At 46.8% G+C, this 21,893-nt stretch overlaps 1 protein-coding gene across 1 annotated transcript; it reads right to left on the bottom strand.

Annotated features, from left to right (window-relative positions):
• Positions 1-3,074: 3,074 nt before the first annotated feature.
• On the bottom strand, positions 3,075-4,427 carry ADRA2A (adrenoceptor alpha 2A). Its single transcript, XM_041415753.1, has one exon. It carries the CDS (start codon positions 4,407-4,409, stop codon positions 3,075-3,077), a length of 1,335 nt encoding a protein of 444 aa, XP_041271687.1. The 5' UTR covers positions 4,410-4,427.
• Between the last annotated feature and the right edge of the window lie 17,466 nt (positions 4,428-21,893).

Raw genomic sequence — 21,893 nt, 5'->3', positions numbered from 1 at the left:
TATTTACATCCCTTAATGCGTCATTTGCAAGGGAATGACCTGGAAGCAATGATGGGGAGGGAGTCGGGGGGGGAAGAACCTCAGTCTCCCAGGCTCAAACCCAGAAAATACTCTACTGTCCACACTAGAGATTTGGCAGCAAGAACAACTGACAGCCACAGGGGTGGAGCAAGTGCAATCAATGGCTCTGGATCACCTTGTGTCCCAGGAACTGACCCAGAGTCTCCCACAGGATCTGCTTTGTAAAACCATCCAAGGCCATCAGGGTCAGCCACAACCAGAGTGCAAGCAGGACACTCTACCCAAACCAAGTTCCCCTGACCTGCAAAGGCCACCATGGGGTGAGCCAGATGTTCATCTCTGGGTCACCATCAGGTGCCCTACACCCAGCAGTGATGCTGCCTGCACACCCTGGCCCCCTACCACCGTGCCAAGCACCTCCAACCACAGCCCCAGGGCACTGGCAGAGTGGGGCCACCAGACCAGCAGCTCCCACATGGGGCTCTGGTCATTTATTTTCCCACCAGAAGCAGCTCCATATTCACTGGGAGAACATTCCCCCATCACCTCCTTCAGGGAGGGTCTTGGCAGCACTGGTGGAAGGGCAAGCAAGCTCTAGCTCCTGGGGGCTGGAAACAAAGACCCACTCAGGTGGACACTCCTGCATATATCACAAAATGTTGCCTTCCAGCCTAATTGCTCCTAATCCCATTTGCAAACTGATTATTAAAAACCCTCCCAATAGCTGCAAACGCCATGCCAGGCAGGTGTCCCCAGCAGTAGTGCCAGGCTGCACTCCCAGAGTGCAAATCACACCCTCAAACCCCACACTCTTTTCTTTAACAAACACATGAATGCCCTTCCTGTGGCACAAAGAGGGGAGGGGGGTGGAAATACCCAAGAAATATCAAGGACTCATTTGTTATTATGCCACTGCATAATGAACAGAGCCATTGTTCCTACCTGGGCTGACAATCCCTTTCAGACAACACGAGTGCTTTTCCCAGCGTGTTCTTCAAAAAAAAAAGGCAAGACCAAAGCTACCAGCAGATCGGTGAACAGTTCAGAAAATAAAATACAATAAAGTAAAACAGCTAACATTATTCAGAGGATTTTCACGCTTGATCTGTAAACGCTTTTTTATTTAATAAAAATAATCATCCATTATAGCAACTTCTGCTTGTGGTTTGGTTTTGTTTTTGTTTTTTTACATTAAAGCACAGTTTATTTGCTTTCCTCACCTCTTGAGGATTCAGTTCTGAAAATGCAAGTGAATGTAAACACTGCTCTCCAAGTCCCAAGATGCATCTGGGGACACTTGGAGTTAATTAGAAAGTCAAAAGAGAGAGCAAAATCAACAAAACACTTCACAAAAGTAAAAATGTATTTTTAAAGTCTCTTCCTGTGTACCATACAATTCCAGAGAAGGCAAATTCATTTATACATTCAACATATTCAAACTTTGCTTTCCCCAAACCGTTTCAGTGACTTGTCAGCATTTGATAAAGCTTTTTCCTAACAGATTCATTTGTTTATTGTGTTAAATCTAAAGTTTTTCCTATAAATGTTCTCCAGAAACTTATTCATGGCACAAGGATGTTAGATTTGTTCTGTCCATTTTTGTTTTGGATTTTTTTTTTAGCACAAAGAGCTGAAAGCCATTTCAGGAAAGAGTTTAAAAGCAGTATTAACTCTCTCTCCTGCTCCAACCTCACAATATTTACACTTGGATTAAAAAAAAAAAGAAAACAAAAAGAAAAGCTTAATTACACTATAAAATAGTGGAGAAACTGGAAGTTAAGTTTCCCATTTCAGAGTTTTGCCTTGTATAAGACTGAAAGAGGGATGCTTCCCTATTTCCTAGGAAAGATGAGACTGGCAGGTTAAAAACTGAACTCTTTCTTAATTGAGAAAGACGAATGGCCACTGTGCACAAACCCCTTCCTCTCTGCAGGAAATCCTGCAGGAGTTAAACCATCACAAATCAGCACAGATGAGATAACACGATATGCAGAGCCCTGCTGTTTGCTTTGAAACGTTACCTATTTACAGTTGAGGTGGAGGAAGCAAGTGAGCATCGAACACATTTCAGTGCTGCAGAGTGGTATAATATCAAACAAGATTAACTCGTGGGGAGCTTGGCAGGGTCCCAAGGCTCACGGTGCAAGGGAGACAGTCTCTGTTGCCTGGGACATCCCTGCCTGCACAGCAAAGCCGCCGCTCCGTCGGGCTCTGCTCTCACGAGCAGCGAGATGGCAGTTGCCATCTCAGCTGTGTCGTGTCACAGGCAACACAGAAATTAAACAGAAACAGGTATGACATTAAAAAAATAGCAACAAAAATAGCCAGTCTGGTGAGGTCTGCGGTCCTAAGCTTTATAGCGAAAAAGAAAAAAAAAAAAAAAAAAAAAAAAAAAAGACAGGAATTTGGGAATTTTGGTAATATTATCAAACTGTCAGGTAGGGGGATGGCTCTAGTTGTTCAGTGGTTTTGAGTGAGGGGCTTTGCAGGGGGTAGGAAAAAGACTTTTAAGGTATCAAAGATATTTAAAGCATTCACAGTTTCAAAGCTGCTTGCCTTACAAAAATTACGACATTCAAATTCAAGAATACAATACTGTATTTTACAAGGGGGTCAAAATTCATTACATATACAAGGGGGGGGGGCGGGGAAAGACACAACAAAATAAAAAAGCCAACACGTCTGGTGTGGCATACTCCCTCTTTGTTGTTCATCTCGCAGAGCTGCACGATGTTTGCCTTTAAAGAGTCAAACTGAGCAGTCATGAGAATATCCACTGAGAGATTCTGGCAAAAGAAAAAAAAAAAACTAACAAAGTAAACCAAGCAAGTCAAAGGCCATCCTCCCCTGGCAAGTTGAATGCCACAGCTCAGACCTCCACTTGCCTGCTGCTCCTCACTGCTGCTGCCCAGTGCTCCCACAGGCTCATCTCAGGTTTTAAAGGCTTCCTGCTCACAAGCTGAAGGAAACCATCCCATGCAAGCACAGCCCAAGGGAGACATACTTTCCACTCCTACAAAGTCTTGGGTAGTCCTGCCAGTAGCAAAGGGTCTTCAAACACTCCTTTTCCTCTCTATCCTGCAGAGGATCCTTTTGAAAGCCCGTCTGAAGTCATGGTTGAAAATGGTATAGATGACAGGGTTCAAGGAGCTATTGCAGTAACCGAACCAGAAGAAGAACTTGAAGAGAGTGTCGGGCACGTAGCAGCTCTCGCAGACGGCCATCAGCGTGTAGGTGAAGAAGAAGGGGAACCAGCAGATGACAAAGACCCCGATCACCACTGCAAGCACAAAGGTGAAGCGCTTCTCCCGGTTCTGCCTGCCTCTCCAGCGGGACCCTTTGGTGTTCCTCTCCTCCTCTGTCTTCCTGGGCAAACTGTCCCCGGGCTTTATTTGGCTCAGCTTAGTCTTGGTTTTTCCTCTCGATGGTCTCTCTGACTTCTTACACTGGTTGTTCTCCTGGTGCTCAGAGGAAGAGGTCTCCTCCATGTCTATGCCATTGACCTCTCCCTCCTGCCCACCACTGCCTCCTGCTGCCTTCTCCCCGTTGAGCTGCGCTGTGGCTGGCAGGTCCTCCTTGTCAGTCAAGCCATTCTGCTTCTTCTCGGGGCGCTCTGCCCGCTTGTTCGGCGGGACCCTTGTTCTCCTCTTGGCTATCTGGTAGATGCGCATGTAGACCAGGATCATGATGAGGCAGGGGGCAAAGAAGGAGCCGATGCTAGAAGAGATGATGTACCACTTCTCGTCGTTGATCTTGCACGCTGCTACCCCCTGGTCAGCCTGCTGCCCGCTCTTCTTCTCAATGGAGATGAGTGGTGGGAAGGAGATGACAGCCGAGATGACCCAGACGATGAAGATGATGCATTTGATGCGTCGCGGGGTACGCTTGAGGTTGTACTCGATGGCTTGTGTGATGGACCAGTACCGGTCCAGGCTGATGGCACAGAGGTGCACAATGGACGAGGTGCAGAACAGCACATCCAAGGCCAGGTAGATCTCACACCAGACTTTACCAAAGTACCAGTAGCCCATCATCTCATTTGCCAGCGAGAAAGGGATGACCAGCGTGGCCACCAGGATGTCAGCTGAGGCTAAGGAGACCAGGAAGAGGTTCTGGGGGGCTTTGAGCGCCCGGCTGGTGAAGACAGCGATGATGACCAGGACGTTGCCAAAGACGGTGAAGAGCATGAGCAAGCTGGCCAGGCTGATGAGAGTGATGGTGGTGTGCAGAGGGTACGGCATGCCCCAGCCCGGGCCGGCCCCGCTGTCGTTGAAGGTCCCGTTAGCGCCGGGAGGGGGGTAGCCCTCCTCCTCCTCCAGCTGCCGCTGGTACTCCATGGAGGAGAAGAAGTGGCCCCTCTCCGTGAACGGGCGCTCCAGGTTAAACATCAACCCCGGCTGCGCGGACACCCCCGCCCTTCGCCCCGGCTCCACCCGCGCCGCGCCCGAATCCGCGCGGCTGCTCCGCGTCCTACAGTGCCGCCGGCCGGGGCAGAGCGGCGGCGGAGCGGGGCCGAGGCTGGAGCTGCAGCCGGTCGCGGCTGCTCTGCCTCGCTCGCCGCCGAGCAGCTTTATAGCCCCGGATCGGGCCGGGGCTGCCGCGTCAGCCCCACGTGGGGAGCTGCCCCCGGTGCGCGCACACGCACACACAGACACAGACACACATGGACAGGCAGACACACACTCAGCCCGGCTCGCACACCGCGCACTCCGCACCCACACGGACACCTCGCTCAGCTCTCACGCCCGCTCCGCGCACACGCCGCAGCCGCTCGCACCGCCTGTATTTGCAGACCCGCTCGCTCCCCGGCACTCCGCGCACACACCCGCACCCACTGTCACGCTGTCTCCGTCCCACGGTCTCGCCCAGCCCGGCTCTCCGCCCCGCCCGGAGAGAGGAGCGGCTCCGCAGAACGGACCCCGCTGTCCCCGGGGATGGGCGCGCGAGGGGCGGCTGCGGGCGACAGCCGTGCGGCCGCCGCGCAGGCTCCGCGGGCCGGCCGGGGGTGCACAAAGCCGGGCCAAGAGGGAGTGAAAGCTGCCGGCCCGTTCCGCGTGTGCGCCGGGGAGCGGACGGGCTCCGCTCCGGTGTGCGGCCGGGCTCGCTGGGAGCCCCGAGCGCAGCGCTTTCCCCACGGCCCCGCGTGTCAGCCAGGGAGGGCTGAGCTGCCGGCCCCGAGGGCGGGGGCCTCACTGCACCCGCCGGGCCGAGCGGCGGCCCCGTGCGGCGTCCCCCGACGGCCGAGCGGAGCCGGGGTGGCAGGGCAGCCGGGGATGGGGCAGCCCCGCGCTGCCGCACCGACCCCCGCCCGGCTCAGCCCCGCTGCAAGCGCATCCACGGCGGCCCCACGCCACAGCACAGGCTCAGCGCATTCCCTCCTGGCTGTCCCCCAGGGGCAGCAGGCCTGGGCAGGCAGCTGCCTCGCAGGGTACCCCACACCTGGAAAGCTTCCCCGATAGCCCTGGGGCTGGCATCACCCACCTCCGTGGCTGCAGCGGCAGCGTGGAAGCTCTGCAACAGCAAAGGAACAACAGTGACACTCCAGGTATCCCACCCAGCCCTGATGCTGCCAGCTCCCAGCACGTACAGATCACTCACCTGCAAAGCAGACGGCCTCCAGCTCCGATCCTCTCACTCACGGCCTCTTTTCCCTCATTTTCAGATGGTTCCAGCGATGCTCACTTGGTGCTGCAGATTCAGGCTGCTCTCAATCGTTGTGCTGAATGCTCAGGCCAATGAACCAATTTCCTCTGCAAGAGGAAAGCCTTCAGGGAGGAAGGCCTGTCATCTTTGTCCCTGTGCCACACACCGTGTTATAAGCCAGGCCCAGGAGCAGTGACGCCCAAGAGAGGGAACAGGAATGGGAGAGACAGGTCTGGGAGCCAGAGAGCACAGCCTCTGGGACTGACACAGGACTGAGGGAAAAAGAGAGGGAATCCCATTGCCTGAGCAAGTGAGTGCAGGGCCCACTGCACTGGTGTGTCTGGGGAAAAAGGAAAACGCAGAGAGTAACTTAAAACCTGTAAATTGAACCCAAGATGACTGGCATTCCCACAGAAAAGATCTCTGTCTGAGAGTAAATGTGACGTACAACTACAGATTTCACTGCAAGGATGAGAGGACTAAGTCACCTAAATCTGTGGCAAGACTGGGTGAGAGGTCAAGGATGTGCTGGGCTTTGCAAACACCTCCTGCCTTCTGCTCTTTGCAGGGGATTGCTGTGCTCTGCAGATGCCTTGCTCTGCCTGGCAGAGGATCTTCCTCAGATAAGGAGCCTTCAACACTCTTGGCAGAAGCCTCCGTGGTCACTGCTTGGGTGGAAGGACCCAGACAAGGACAGGGAGGGGTGCAGGCTGTGCCCTGCCTGCATGATCAACCCCTTCTGTGGCCAGTGTGATCCCAGTCCCAGCAGTTCACCTTTGCCAAGGCCACCAGGGACTGCCTGAGACGCTTTGCTCAGACCTGGGATGTGCCTTTCTGGAAGCACCCTGCCTTCCCCCATGCTCTCTGCATTCCCCAACACAGACACACTGCCAATTTAAATGACAAAGCCTGACCGGCTGCCTTGATTTTCTGTCTCTTTTTGTAGCTAGACACTCTCGGTCTGCCAGAAGCTAAGCACAGCCAACAACTGTTGCTCCTGATCCACTGCATGGCAAAAGCAGCTTTGATCAGTTCAGTTTGCTGGGACAAAGAGCTCGAGGGGAACACGAGGCCAAAGGCCTGAAGAAAAGGGTTTGTCCCAGAATCACCACTAGAAAGAGAGTTCTCTGCAAGAGGGGAACAGCTGGGATGGCATTGTGTTCATCTCAGAGAGGGAGAAGACCTGCCTCATCAAAGGCACTTTCCTCTCATTGCCACCATTGTTGTGCGTGTGACATCTCTGTGATTTTATTGACATCAGAAGTGCTCAGCGCTGTCTGCAAAGTGACTCAGTAATGCTGTCTCCCCTTGATTTTCTCTGCAGGTTATCTCATGGCTCTGTCCAAGTGTTGAGATGAAGGCTGGTCAGAAATTGCAAGGGCTGGCAAGTACCCTGAAGATCTCACATGATAACCCATGGCACACCTTGTCCTACAGGACAGCTGTCTTTACAAGTCTATGCCATACTTGATGATAATTTGTAATATTCATAAAGCCTTAACTCCCAGAGCCCTGGGATTAAGCAAGAAACTTCAATTTTTAGCCCCTGGAACACTGTAGAGAAAAGTTCCACAGGGACAAACAACAGCTAGCAAAGAACATTTTTATATCAATTCCCTGACGTTCACATCCAGACGCTCAATTTTTGCATGCGTGCTGCTGACAGCATTAATATGAGTAATAAGACTCTGCAGATCAAACTCAGTCGACAAGTGTCTGACAAGACAGCCCAGAAAACAGCCTGTTCCTGCAGCATCCCACACCGAAGACCTGCAGGAGCCTGCCCTTTCCCCAGAAAGCAGCCTGGTTTCTCAGCAGAACCCCACGAGGAATGGGGCTCGCCAGACACGGGGGATGGCCTGGGTGCACACTAATGAGTGAGGCTGAAGGCTGTCAAGCCTCCTGCCATGGTTCCCCCTCCTCCAGCTGCCATCCCGGGAGGGCAGCAGTGCCCTTTCCGAGGCACGGCGGCCAAGTTCGCATTCAGCGCGCGTGCCGCGAGCGCGGCCCCCGCAAACAAACTGACCTTTACAGCTGGTTTCAGGTCATTAATTAAGCATGCTGCCTCCATGTTTATACATCTCATCCACTCCTCGACTCCAGCATCGCTTCCAGTATCATCTCCATTGCAGGGAACTGGGACCACCCTCTCCTGTTGCCTCTCGGGGAGAAGGAGCTGAGAAACGTTCCTGCGGTCTGGGAGCTGCTCACAGCACGAAGCAATCCACATATGGAGAAAAAATCTCTGGGAAAGATCGCTATGGTAATAAGCTGCAAAATGTGTGTTTTGAGCAAGCAGCCCCAGGAATTGTTTATTTCCAGAAAAGCAGTTAGATTCTGTCAGGGGAAAATTTAAAAAATACCAGCGAAGGACCAAGGCTTTCTTTTTAGACAGTCTGGTTCAGGCCTAAAAAACTGGACAAACCTAAGGCTGTGTCAAGGTGTGGCATGGCAGACTCCTGGAGGGACCGCATGAAAGGGGAAACCACTGGAACAAGGTGCTGAAATTATTGCTCAGCAGCAGCTTTCAAGAGCAACTTGACACAAGCATAAAAGAGGGAAGCCTTGTAGCTGTGTGTCTTTGCACTGGAGGTAAACAGCAGTCACAGTTTGCTTTGCATCAGCTCTGTGATTTGCACTGATCTCAATATTTGCATATCCATGGCAGGAAGCCCTTGTTGTAGCTGTGTATTTTGATCATGCTACTGGGCTTATGTGAATGTATCAAAGCAGGGTGTCTTTCAGGAGGATTTGCCTACTAACTGTTCAATTACCCTTGGGAGTAAGGCACTGAAACCCCATGGCTCATGAGCAGCTCTGGACTAAGGACTGAGTAGCCCTTCACAGCAGCTCCAATTTGGTCAGCTTTCCTGCAGGTCCAGGACAACCCAGCAAAGAGGCACCCAAGCCACACAAAGATATGGTTTTCTCTTTTACTGTGTTAACCCCAGGAGGGAAAAAGCATAGGAGCTATCAGGGAACAGGCACAGACATTCTGCAGGCAAACCTGGCTTTGCCACTGCAGAGTAACACAGCAAGCACACCATCCATTTTCAGGCAGATGTTCCAAATGTTGTGATTCCTATTTTCCTTCTATTTCTAAATTAAATTCAAAAACAGTCTAGTGTGGCCACCCCTCCAGCTGCTTTGAGACCCCAGGCACATTTCTTTCTACTCACATTCAGACCCACAGCCCTTCCATTCCCCACCCCTGCTACACTTGAGAGAGTTTGGGGTTTGCTCTTTTCACAGATCTCACAGCAATAGCTCCTGAAGAGCCAGGCATGTTTTTCAACAGAGTTTTTCTGAACTCACCTGCTGGATGTACTTTTCCAAGACATTTGAATAAATCAGTAGGAAATGGATAGCTGCAGCAGTGGTGTGTGCTAGCACCTAATCCCCTTGCGAGCAGGGATGCTGCCATGGTATCAGATGTTCAGAGGGGAAGGAAAGGAGACACATTGAATATTACCTACAGTGGCAGTTCTTTACTCCCCACATCTGCAGACAGCTGGCTCAAAACAGCACAAGATGGATGCTGTGTGACCACCTGCTCCTCAGGTGGCTTTTTTGCCAACAACTTGAAAGCTCTGCTTGCCTTTCCTCTGCTGTTTGGGTTGCCGGCCCTGTTCAGCAGGATTTTAACAACCAGATTTGATTGCACAGCCCTAAACCAACAGCCAAGAGAAACATTTCCATGCTACAGATTATAGCGTGGCAGAGTCAGGGGTGAGGCTGACATGGGGATTGTGCTCATGCAAGCCTCTGGTTTATTTGTTCAGTATTTTCCCTCTTGCTTCTGCCTGGTGTCACGGTGGCCTCTGGAACATAAAAGGCTCATTTCAGCACTGCAGGAGAAGTGCTGCACAAGAAACCTCCCTGGCTGTCTGCATGTTACTGGCTTGTGTCCCTCAGGCACTTCAATGCCTTTGGGAGAAGGGAGAGGGAAATGTGTATTTTCTCTCTGCAGCACCCACAAATACACACACACACCCACCTCTGTGCCAAGCATAAGATGGGTGTGTTTTTATGAAGCGTTGTTCTCTTTATTCAGTTCCCTGTTTGGGACTTCTCCTTCCTCCCTGCAACATGGCCAGAACTAAACACCAGGGGGCCATCCCTCCGTGCTGGGGAGCAGCTCCATTCCCCTCCCCAGGCTTCCCAGCGTGCCAGCTCACAAGACAGATCCCACTGAAATTAGCCAAGAACTGTGCAAACCTAGTGAAAAATAAACCAAACCGTCTATGGAGCATTCCTAATATACCACAGGGACCTTCCCTACTGCTCACTGTCTCACTCAGGGCACTGTGTCATTGCCTCTCATAAAACCCTGAACCAGACTACAGTGGGCTTTTCCATACCTAAGGACCACATAGCCAAAACACAGTGGAAACACAGCCAAATCCTTCCAGCCCTGGCCAGACCTAGGGTAGGTGATACTCCCCAGTCTCTGGCCCCACTCCTGCCTGGAAGTTGCCCACACAATGCCTTGCTCCTGTGGGCATTCCCTGATCTGCTCCCATGCAAAGACTCCCCTCAGCAGCAATGCCCAGCAAGAAATAAGCAAGCCAGAAGCACTGCCACACTCCTGGAACCAAGGCAAGCAGGTCAGTGTCCCAGCCCGTCACAAAGGGAATAGCTCTCCAAGCCTGCACTGCAACAGCTCATCCTGAGAGGTGGTGAATGCCCCATTCCTAAAAGTGTTTGTGGTCAGGTTGGTTGTGGCACTGAGCAACCTGATCTAGTTGAAGATGTCCCTGCTCATTGCAGGGGAGTTGGATTGGACTAGATGACCTTTAAAATGCCTTCCAACCCAGACCATTCCATGATTCTCTGAAAAGCAGGTCATCCTGGGCATGCAGAGTGGCACACAGGCCAGTATTCAGGGAGCAGAAAGGTTTGGCACCTTATAACCTTCCCTAAATGAAAGCAATACAGTTTCTGCAGCTCAGCAAGTTCCCCTTCATGAGCAGTCAGGCTGTGTTTAAGACAAACTTGAGACTGCATCCCTTTAAAGCATTTAATTTCCTAGCTGGGAGAAGCTGGCATTCAGTTACTCAGCTGAGGAGTAACTCATTCCTTCAAGTTCCACGCCCCAGTGCCCATACATGTGCACCTGTCCTTTCCCTTCCTGTTCTCCACAATCTACTGTGCTACCCCTGGGGCAGGGGCTGCCGTCACCAGCATTCCTTCCATCCCTCTTGCGAAGGCAGGAGCGCCCTGGCTGAGCTGTAACTCTCCAGTCCATCAGCCATCCCCAGACTCCTCCAGCACAGCCAGGGCAAAGCTTCCAGTGAAGCAAACAGCTCTGAAAAGAGACAGCACAACAGAGAGCAGCCATGCAGGGATTGCAATTCCCACCTGCCAAGGTGTGGGTCTCACAGCAGGTTCAGGTCCTCGTGGGAAAGGGGAAGCAGGTCATACACCCTCTTCAAAAACCAGGCCAAAGTAAATTGCTACAGCAGGAGACAGTTTTCTGTACAGCCCTGCACCAGGCAGGTTTGCCATCTGTGTCTAACACAGCTTGCCGTGTCTACATCAATGCAGGGTGGCAGCACTGGAGTTAAAAAGATCAAAGAGTCAGGGTGGCAGCAGCAGTTCTTGAAGACTGAGCTGTATAAAATGTCCAAGGAATAATTGCCTGAAATTGCCGGGTTCCCAGAAAGCAGAGCACGTCAGCGTGGTTTCACAGGGAGCGAGGCCGCCGGGGAACACAGCGAGACTTCCTGTGCTTTCCCTCATTCCTTACCTCCCCATCTAGTGGCAAAAGCAAATAACACTGAGGAGCCATCCAGAAACTGCAGCAGCTCTGGAAGGAGACCGTGCTCAGATCAGCTGCCTCCGCTGGGGACACAGGAGGACATAGGCAGCACCCAGAGCCCTGCAAGTGCCCCAGTCCTAAACCATGGCCATGTACAAACACTCCCCTCCCAGATGGATCACTGCCCACTCCGTCCCGCTGTGTCCCTGCTATCCCCATGCTGGCTGCAGCCCACAGGCTCCTGTAATGTTTCCCCTGGAAAGAAGTTCTTCCACCGCCTCTCCTGCCCCAGCCTCTCCTCAGAGGGGCCCCAGCTCCAAAGGGGACAGTAAGCATAGACAGTAGGGCAAACCCAGGTCTCCTGGCAATCAAACCCAGCACAGGCTGAGCCAAGCCCTCAGGAAAAGATGTCATGGTGAGCAGAGCCCTTCCAAGTTGAGACTTTTCCTTCCCCACCTCAGCTGAGCTGTTACCCAGGGGTGCAGTAAGTAGAGGAAAAAAGGTGGAAAGGGACACCTACCTGCAAGGAAAAACCTTCACTGTGGACTCAGCTGGGTGTTACAAGTACCTGGGGTGCTGGCAAAAGCTTGCCTTCATCAGCTTTCCAGAGCTGCTTTCTCCCTGTGCTGCCCCTTTGCCATCAGGCCATGCCAAAGGGGAGAGTTCTACCAAGGCCAGGCCTCCTTTCCACATCCCGGCCACAATCCACCCACTTGGGCATGGCAGGAATGCTTGCACACAATCAGCTCCATGAGAGGGAAGGAGAGGGCACCTGTCTGCAGGGACACTACCCAGAATGGGGAGGTCACAGTGGGTTCAGTCCCCAGAGCAGGGCCAAGTGCTGCCCCACATTTGAACTCCAGCTGGTCCATGGTCCCACACCTTCCTGGCCTGTGTGGCGATAGCCAGGCGAGCCAAAACCAGAGCGAAACTATCTCCATCTGGTGGGAAGAGGATGAAGGGTCCTGCTCTCCAGTGTCAGAGTTTCCATCCTCACAGTGGTTTGCAGATTCTGCATCCATCATCATTACTGTGCTCATTCCCACACTGCCTACAAGACAATTAGCCCATGCAGATTGCACAGGGATGTTGGAGATTGCAAAGCACAGTCACAGGGATATTGCAGATTGCAAGGCACAGTCACAGCAATATTGCATAGGGATATTACAGATAGCAAGGTACAACTTGTTTTTTCCCTGAGAGGCTCAAATTAAGTTTAAACACCAGCTTTTGATGTATTTGCTTATTCAGCACTGTCAGTTGCTTTTCAGCAATACAAACTGGCTCTCTCCCCAGGAAACATTTATCCTATCTTGGAATCAAGGGTGGTAATGTGTAATGAGGACAAAGCACTTAGAGAAGGCAGGCTGAGTGAAGCACTATACCTCCACTTGCACTTTTTCAACTCAGATTTTCATTTTCCCTAGAAGCATCCTAGGTACCAAGGGAAATTCCTGCCATACAAAATTCAGAAGCAAAATAATCCATGTCATTCCCTGAAGTGTAACAGAAAACCGAGCACATGTCACTAAGCATTAATCTCTGCTACTCCAAGCTCCTACTTTTTTTTCCCTGAGAAGTCATTTTCAACCCTGAACAGAACAATGGCAGATTCTTCTGCCACGACTTTGTCTTTGCACTCCGATGAAGAATACAGGAGGTCAGTGCTCCCATCAACACAGGATGCCATCCCCATTTTCACAAGATTTGATGTTTTTAACATCCTCTGCCACTCCAAGAAAACCTGAGCCATAGCAGAGGGAAGGGAAAGGAGCAATCTCTGCTACTTCATGTGTATTCTGCTGTTCAGCCTGTCAGAGCCAGTGAAATGCAAGGGCAGGAGGAGCAAGAAGCAAAGCAATCCATGAGAAACACTGGAGCTCCCCAGACAGGGAGCACTGAACCCATCCTGAACTCCTTCTTTCTACTTGTTGAGGCCAAGCCATTTGCTGGGCAGCAACCACAAAGCAGAAATTGCCATACAGCATCCAAGCACGTCCAGAGGCATAAGTACCAGTGCCCTCAAACACCCACAGGAAAACAGCACAACTCAAAATCTCAGCACCCTTTCATTCCAGCTAGGCTAAAAATATTCCCCAAATCTTAAGAAAGGCAGCTCACTGCTAATGCAACTGGCTTCAACTGACAGCACCCCAAAACCATTTTGTTGAGGAGCCCTTCTGATCCACCCACAGAAAGGCAGCTCACTGCTAATGCAACTGGCTTCAACTGACAGCACCTCAAAACCATTTTGTTGAGGATCCACCCACAAGCCACCAGGCTCACGTCCTTCCTAGGAGGATTCCCTGTGTCCCTAAGCACTGGGACACTCTGCCAAGCCAGCAAAGTCCTCTGGAGTTGAAGTCACTGAAGATCACCATTGATTCCTCACTACAATCCAATTTCAGTTTTCCTTAAGCAGAGCAAAAGAAAAATGGTAAAAAAGCAATTGTGGCAACTTCAACAAATATCTTTTAAAAATGTAAATATTTTAACGTTTCTGGGGAATTACATATCTGTATGAAATGAGAATGTCATTTTCTTATTAATACTTCACAAACAATTCAACTGTGGAAGCATGTGGGTTTTCCTAAAGCAGAAGTGATGAATATTATTAAGCATTACACATATTTCAGAACTCTTTACCAGACTATTAAGCATTTTGTGCCACTTCAAAAATTAAACCATCCATCCTCATTCTTAAATGGTTTGGAGCACAGATTGGCCACAGAATTGCCATTTAATCAAAATTCATTCCTTTCTGAGTCTTGACATGTACCCCAAGCCAAATCTTTTATCTGGCAAGTACTCAGACATCAATCCCTTTACAGGGACTCTGAGACACAATGGAAAAAGCTGGCTGTGTCCAAGGAGCCAACAGAGAAGCTGTACAGCAATGCACAGCTGTGTCGTGTGCAGCTGCTCCATCTTTTTTATTTTCCTCTCCCAGCCATCTGTTCCCAAATCCTGTTTTTCTCTTGGTGCTTCCATTCTGCAATAGAACTGGAGAAAAGGGGCTCATAACCAATACAAAGCAAGTTCAGAAGAATTGGCTGCACCAACAGATACATGGGGCAGAAGTCACTGGTCCTACACCATCTTTTTGCTCTCCCTGCCTTCCCCCATTTGCTTCAGCTCAGCACAGTGTGGAAGGCATGGGGATGAGATACCTGGCTGCTGGCCAGAGTGAAATCTGAAGTAAGAGAACTGGCAGGTAAGAGCACAAGCAGAGGCTGAGATCAGAGCCAACAAGAGCTGAAGAGCTCACGGGGAAAAAAGAAGCAATGCTAGAGAAGCCCCTCCTTCTCATGGGGGATTCTGCTACTTCCAGATACAGTTCTGTTTTAAAGTGACATCAACCCTCCCCAAATTTCAAAAGCTTCTTCAGAAAAAGCAGTGGCCTGGCCTCAAGACAATCCATCTGGTGGAGCCACAGACCCAAGAATCTTGGCTGTGCTCTGCTGCCTGCCTGGCTGTGCCTGGAGCTGCAGCCTGGGCTACCAATAGCATCAACCAGGAGGGGCTGGCAGGGTACCACCCACTCTCCACTTGGCTCAATTTGCTTTTAGGGAATTGCCTCCAGTGCCTTTCAGACTTTCCAGGCAAAGCTCTTGACTCCCTGGTGCTGCTGGGGACTCTCTCCTGGTCCCCCACATCAGAACCACATGACACTGTCTGATGCAGCTTTTTGGGAGGCTGGAAATGCCTGGCAGGCCTAAAAAGAAGTGTTTGACTTGGAGATTATTAAAGAGCCTGAAATCAGAGCTGCCTCACTGACCAGAAGGCTCCATACCTAGTTAAATTTCTTGCCCACTGCTGCTCTGGGAAGGATAGATAATTCTAAGTTAGTTATAACTTCCCACTCAGTTAACATTACTTGGCAAGGACCAAAAAAGATGAAAGGCTTCCAAAAACCTTGGGTCATACAGAGAGTTTTACTGCACTGTCTTTACCACGGCTGTTTTCAAACATCTTAAAATTTTCAACAAAAAAATGTATTTCCATTAAAACTGACCACATGAAGTTTGGAAATCACTTCAGGCAGTACAGCTGTAATAATGCAGGACAAAATGCAAAGCAGCTACTACTAGGCCAAGCAAAGCCAAGTACCAAACTACAGCAAATTAAGGATTCATTATGAGTCTTAACAAAAAAATACTAATAAAGGAAAAAGAGGGTGTTGTGGAAAGAGCTTTTAAAAGGGAACACTTGTCTGCAATTTCACAGATAGCATCTTACTTGGAGGCAGTGGGGTAGATTGATCTCTAAAGAGTCTTAAAAGCTTTTGCAGCAGAAAAAAATAGTTGCAAGGCACATAGATCATTAACCATGCAGCCCAGGCTGCCAGCTGCTCACTCAGAAACTCCAGATGGCTCCTCCTCTGAAACATCATCATTTCATCTTGGTAATCAAATTATCTCCCACTCTTACAATCTGAAGTGAGGCAAGGGTTGAACGAAGAGATGATGTATTTTATTTGACTGAGATGGATTGTGAAAACAAAACAAATTAGCTTTCAAGGCACTCACCCTGTTCCAGTTGTATCAAAGCTAACCATCTCCAGCCCTCTAACGCCTCTCTTTCTACCATGGCCATCACAAAGAGTTCACACCACCAGCTGTGCTCTACAGAGCTGCACAGTATTCAGATTTTATGCAGTATTTGTACACTAAACATACAGTGGGTATCTAAAATGCTCAACTCCCACCACTGGAGAGCAGGACCTGTCACTGGAGAGCAGTGCTGGGACACTGGGTATCCTGAAGCACTTGGGCTGGATTAATGGCACAAACATGTCATCTGTTTTTCTCGCCAGAGACACACAAGACACCATCTGCATATTGCTGAGGGCTTTGGTACAGCCTGCAGGACATGGGGTGGCAGAAACAAGACACTTTCTTCACTTTTCACTCACTTAGAGCCACATAGCATGGTTCTTGAGGCCAGGCTCATCTGGGAGTGCTCACTTCAACCATCTGAACAAAAAGCAGTCACAACCAGAAAGCTCCCCCCAGTCCAGGTGACTGCCAAGCTCTGGCTGGCACCAATTGTTGGCAGGATGCTCCCTGTCATGGAAGGATCAGGGAAGATTCCTTTTCTTCTCTTTTTTTTAACTATGTGAATTTCTTATGTAGCTTTGTAGAAAGACTTCAAGGAAGAAAATAAAACCCAACCAGTGCAGTCTCTAATTTCTATTGAAAAAAATTTTTTAAAAAAGTAGTATCAGAAATTTCCCAGTATTTTCAGAAAATGTTGGGCTTTGACAGTTTAAAAAGGTCAGCTGAAATATTCAAAAGTCACATCTTCCAAAACAATGAACTCTGACTAGCATGAAGAGAGTATTCTAAATCCTGGCATTATTTAAATCAGCACACTATGAAAAATTTCGTATTAATTCTGGTTTTTATACCTAGTTGCAAGAGATAATGGAAGACAGTTATAGCTAATCAGAGGAAACAATTAATTACAGCAGAGGGTGGCCTGCATCTGAAGTATAAATCCTAACCTGATCCTTGCCTAGTGGGATTATTCCTCACCGGAGCTTAGTACTAAACTTTATGAGCCACTCGACTTTAACTTTCATAACAGAACTGTACTTTTATTACACAAAGAACAAAAGAGGTTGCTAAAGGCCATGAACAAGGAAAAAGACTCAGAGCTGGGACTAGAAAACCACAGAGAAAGGCAGCAGAAATTATCCGAGAATAGAAGAGGTTTAGTTTGAAGAGAAGCTAAAAATCTAGAACTCCATGACTTGGAGAAAAAATGCTGCCATGTATGAAAATAAACTGTCTTGGTTTGTCTTTGGCAACCTAAGACATAAACCCAAAACCTTCAAGAAGGTAAAAAGCAGAAGAACAGGAAAAAAAACTTTTCATAAATTTCTAGTTCTACAAGAAGTAGGAGTTACCAAATGAAATAAGGTGGTGTGGTTCAAAACAAACAAAAGGAAGTACTTTTTCACCCAGCACATAATTATATTGTAGCATTATTAGACACAGGATGTTGCAGAGGCCAGAAATACACAGAGATAAAAAATTAAAAAAAAAAAAAAAGAAAAGAAAAAGGAAAAATAAAGTTTCTTCTGTGAATTTGCTTCATCTATCAAGGCTCCTAAACGCAGTGATGCAGATGCTGTTTCCTTTCTGCAAGCCCTTCCAACAGTGGTTGGTGAGGTCAGGAGCAGTACAGCAGAGGAGCTGCACATCCTGATGTGCACATCTGCACAGCCCTGTCAGACGGGGGATGGCAGCTGGTCCAACATCACAGCAGGGAGTGCCATGCTGGTGAGGACACTGGCTTGTTTTCAGACTGTCAGATCACTTATGGTTACAGGGACTGACTCACCTCAATGACCAAAATTTAGGTATTTTGATCAGACCTCTACTTATTTTAATCAGCAGGGACCTGACGAAATGACAGAAACACTCATTATTGCATGAGTGACTGCTGCACACTCTGAGAGCTGGTTCCAGCTTTTTAAAGCAACCAGCTGCAGTCCTCGTCCTCTTTCCTCATGTCCAAAATGCTGAGGTCTTTCTATTCTGACTTCCAAGGACACTGGATTTTTGTTTGTTTGTTTGTAGGGCACAATGTAAGCATGACTTTCTTGAAGCCCTCTGTGCAATGAGCTTGACAGAGCTGGAAGATATCAGTTTAATCAGTGCCGTGGCAGCTTGGCAATACTGTCTTTTATTAAACCTGAAGATTAAATGCTGGTCTTTTAGGCATCGCAATTCTATACCTTCTTTAATTTTGTTGCTGCTGAAATGCGTTTTGCACTAAAATCCATTATTTTCACCATCAGAGAGAAAGCTGTAGGATTTTTTTGCTACATGCCCCACTAAAACATAACAAAAATAAATATAAAATTTTTTACCAATATTTGCTGTACAGAAGATCTTCAGTCTACATGACTCTGAGTAAAGAAGTTAGTATCATCCAACTTCTGAAGTTTCCTGTAATTGCTCTACATGAAAATCTATATTTTGAGATCTTTTGGAGAATAATAAGTATATAATGAGAACGCAGTTCCTAATAATTTGAAGTGCTGCAAAAGTAGACTTACATCCAGGTTAGTGTCAGACTAGAAATACTAGAAAACTTTGAAAAGACTCAGTGGCAGCTTATTTACAAATATACTATTTATAATGAATGCATTGATACAGAATGACTCTTATAAAAAAGCAAGGCAATCTTTTATATAGACATAACAACATTACAATAATTCAGATTAAAAGTACATTTTTGTAGACTGTTTACACTCTCACTTATGTTTTAACCACAAAATTAGTGTGGTCTGATATTTTTCCACAGCAAAGGTCCTGTGCAGTCCTGGTTAAGATCTAAATCAGAATAATAATAAGCATAATTTTTTGATATTTGCTAATGTGAAAACAAACCCATTTGTAGATCCTATCATTTGTTTGTAATCATCCTTATTGTGTCTTGAAGTTTGTGTTGTGCAAATGACCACCAACTGCACGTTTCTAACTAGAAGCTATTTTGGGATTTCTTTTGATACAGCTGAGGTGTGACACTGACAGGAAAATTCTTCGTTGCATCCAGATATGAAAAGTGTCCTGATATGGATTTGTGCTGATTTAGAAGTTTAATTTAGTTTTGGGTTAAAAAAAATAAGAAAGGGAGAGAAAAAATAACCTCTCAAAGCTTTCTAATTGTTAAATAAAAGAGATTTTTCAAATCCCAAGGATTGAAGATGACACTTGAATTCCAGGTGACAAAATGGGTTTAAGCACTAACCAGAGAGACAATCCAAGTATCAATTGTCTAAATCATGAACAAATACAACCTTCAAGATGTCTAAACATGCACGTTCCTAAAAATACTGAATCGAAAAGAAGTGAATATTCTACAATCCAAATCTTTCTAAAAAGGGTGCATGAAGTCAAAATGGGAAGTCCCAATTATACAACTCTGTGACCCAACTTAACAAGCAGCATTTCCACTGCACTTACACCAGACAATTCTGGTAACAAACTTGAATATTGGACAGTAAGAAACACAACATTAAAAGGCTTATGCTAAAAACTTTTGCAGAGAATTATTAAAAAACCTCCTATTTAGCAAATTAATATGCAATATTGTGACCAACGTGAGTCACAACAGCAACTGTTCCTTCTTTTCATGGCTTAGCAAATCTCTGATCTGCTTTACACCTTTCCAGACTTCCATAATACTACACAGTCTATAACAATTGAGCTTGTTAAATCAAGGCATGATTCAGGATAGTGTCTATGGGTCATGAGTATGTATGTACCCAGGCACAGACACATACAAAATTGATATTTTGGCTATGGACAAGTAATCAAGGTCATGATTTTCATCCAAAGTAAAGACTCTCATATTTTTCAATAACAGTTCTAAATTATTTTCCTCAGTATAGCAAGGAGAATAAACACTTAATACAAGTATCTGGGAATCACTCGTTTCTCAATCTTATTTTCAAAAATGCTGTAAATAATTTATTTCTCTACTTGTCTATGCTTTCATACATGTATAGATACACAAATACATTTTTGTATTTATGTATACATACAATTGTCAGAATGACATTCTTTCAATTCATACTTTAATTGATATGGGCAAATAAAATTTTTAAACATGCGTAAGTCAGTATGTGTGTTCAACTGAATGTCACCAGGCAATGAAACCACCTAGAATCTACAACAGTTAACAACCCAGCATCCTGGGAAATGCAAAAGTCTGTTATTTCAGGAGGTAAGACCATTTTGAATTATCAAAATGGCTGGTTTTATATGGATCTATGTATAGATCTGAATATAAATCCATGTATTGTACTTATAAGGATTTATATACATGTATTTCCAACCTGTGCCAGATATTTAATGCTTTAAGCTTTCAGATAATTTTAAAGAACTTTTCAGATTCTTCTGACTTGATTTCTCCTGCACCAGAACTTCTCTCACACTGCTCTTATTCAAATCTCCCTTGAGACACTGAAAAAATAAGCATTCACCTCGAAATGTATAAAATTAAACTTCTAAAACAGGGCTCAGGATTATCTGGCATTGCAACAACCATAATAGTACAAAGATAGTTTGAAAAAAATATCCTGTTTTTAATATAGTAATGAATTAAAACATAGCTTTATTTATTCCTATAAGTGTACTGAAAAGAATAGCTTGTTTTTAAGTGAGTGTAACGAGCACTATTTTGGTAACCAACTTCTCCACAGGAATTTATGTGCGAGAGGGTCAGCTCCAATCATACAGTCATTAACCATGTACCTTAACAAGGTGAATAATCAACATATTTACAATCTAAACAAATTCAATCCCTTGAACTCTTATAAAAACGGGATTGAGGAGCAGACAGGGAATGAGACCAAGACGTTTGGAAACACAAGGGGTCGCCACTTTTGCTTTAAGGAACCATATTAACCAAACCGGTTTCCCCCCTAGTGACCTGAGGGCACAAACACGGACTTTGCAGTATATTCAGAATTTCAATTACAGTCTTGATACTAAGCACTTCAGCATCTTCATATTTTAACTCCTTAGTGCTGAGAAAGATTAACTCAGGCAGAACTGTAAGGAACTAGCCTTTTATAAACTAAAGTCTAAACTGAAAAGCTACAGTAGACGTAAAAAAAAAAAAATGGGAAGGAGGGAGGGAACGACAGAGAGAGTGTGTGAGAAAGAATAGAACATTACTTAGTAAAATCCAGTGACATCTACAATAGTTTTACAGCATGTTTAAGCCCTCTAAGGTTTTATATCTCCACCTGCCTTCCATTTAAAACTTACTCCTTGTTAATGAAAAGACATACAACAAAACAAAATGCAAGTAGATTGAGGAAATATGTCTAAATAAGCACGCCTGAAAGCCAGAAATAATATTCCCAAACTTCTGCATGTGAAACAGATTTCCCATGTCATCCATTGATTTGATTTTGTGCAAAAGGTACAGCCCTGTAAGCCACACTACCCCAGCAGCAATTCCAGTGAGTATAAACAGAACAGTTCTTGGGTAACCATGGAATGTGACTGCCTCGAGTTCTTACCCTCCTGAAAAAGGACAACTGCAAGTGCAGCAATAGTGGAAATCTCCCTGAAGCATCTTCTGCCTTCTAAAGAGCCAAGAAATTAGTGATAAAACTGAATGTCCACTACTTACAGTGTTTCTCTTGAGCTACCAACATCTGCACAAATGAAAAAGGTGCCTCTTTTTTAACAGATCGGTTTAATACTGAAACAGATAGGATGAAGTTAAAAAAGAATAATCAAGATACTGAACTGAATATTTTGAAGCAAGTGCCCCAGCTGTGGGGAAAAGTGCATTTAGTTCAGCAGCAAAACAGCACAGTGTGAAGATATTGTGCTTGGACACAGAAGTTCCATAATGGAAGGAGGTACAAGGCAAGTCAAGATATAAAACCATAGTACATTGTTAACCAACCTTAAAACTTACATATATTGCAGTG

Source organism: Onychostruthus taczanowskii, unplaced genomic scaffold, assembly GCF_017590055.1.
Source record: "Onychostruthus taczanowskii isolate IOZ18803 unplaced genomic scaffold, ASM1759005v1 scaffold5, whole genome shotgun sequence".
Classification (NCBI taxonomy): domain Eukaryota; kingdom Metazoa; phylum Chordata; class Aves; order Passeriformes; family Passeridae; genus Onychostruthus; species Onychostruthus taczanowskii.
Note: the sequence above shows the minus strand (reverse complement) of the source record. Positions and strands in the feature narration are given on the sequence as shown.

What these genes read in the sequence shown, in the direction of transcription:
- ADRA2A (XM_041415753.1), bottom strand. Translation starts at nt 4,409, where the DNA reads ATGTTTAACCTGGAGCGCCCGTTCACGGAGAGGGGCCACTTCTTCTCC.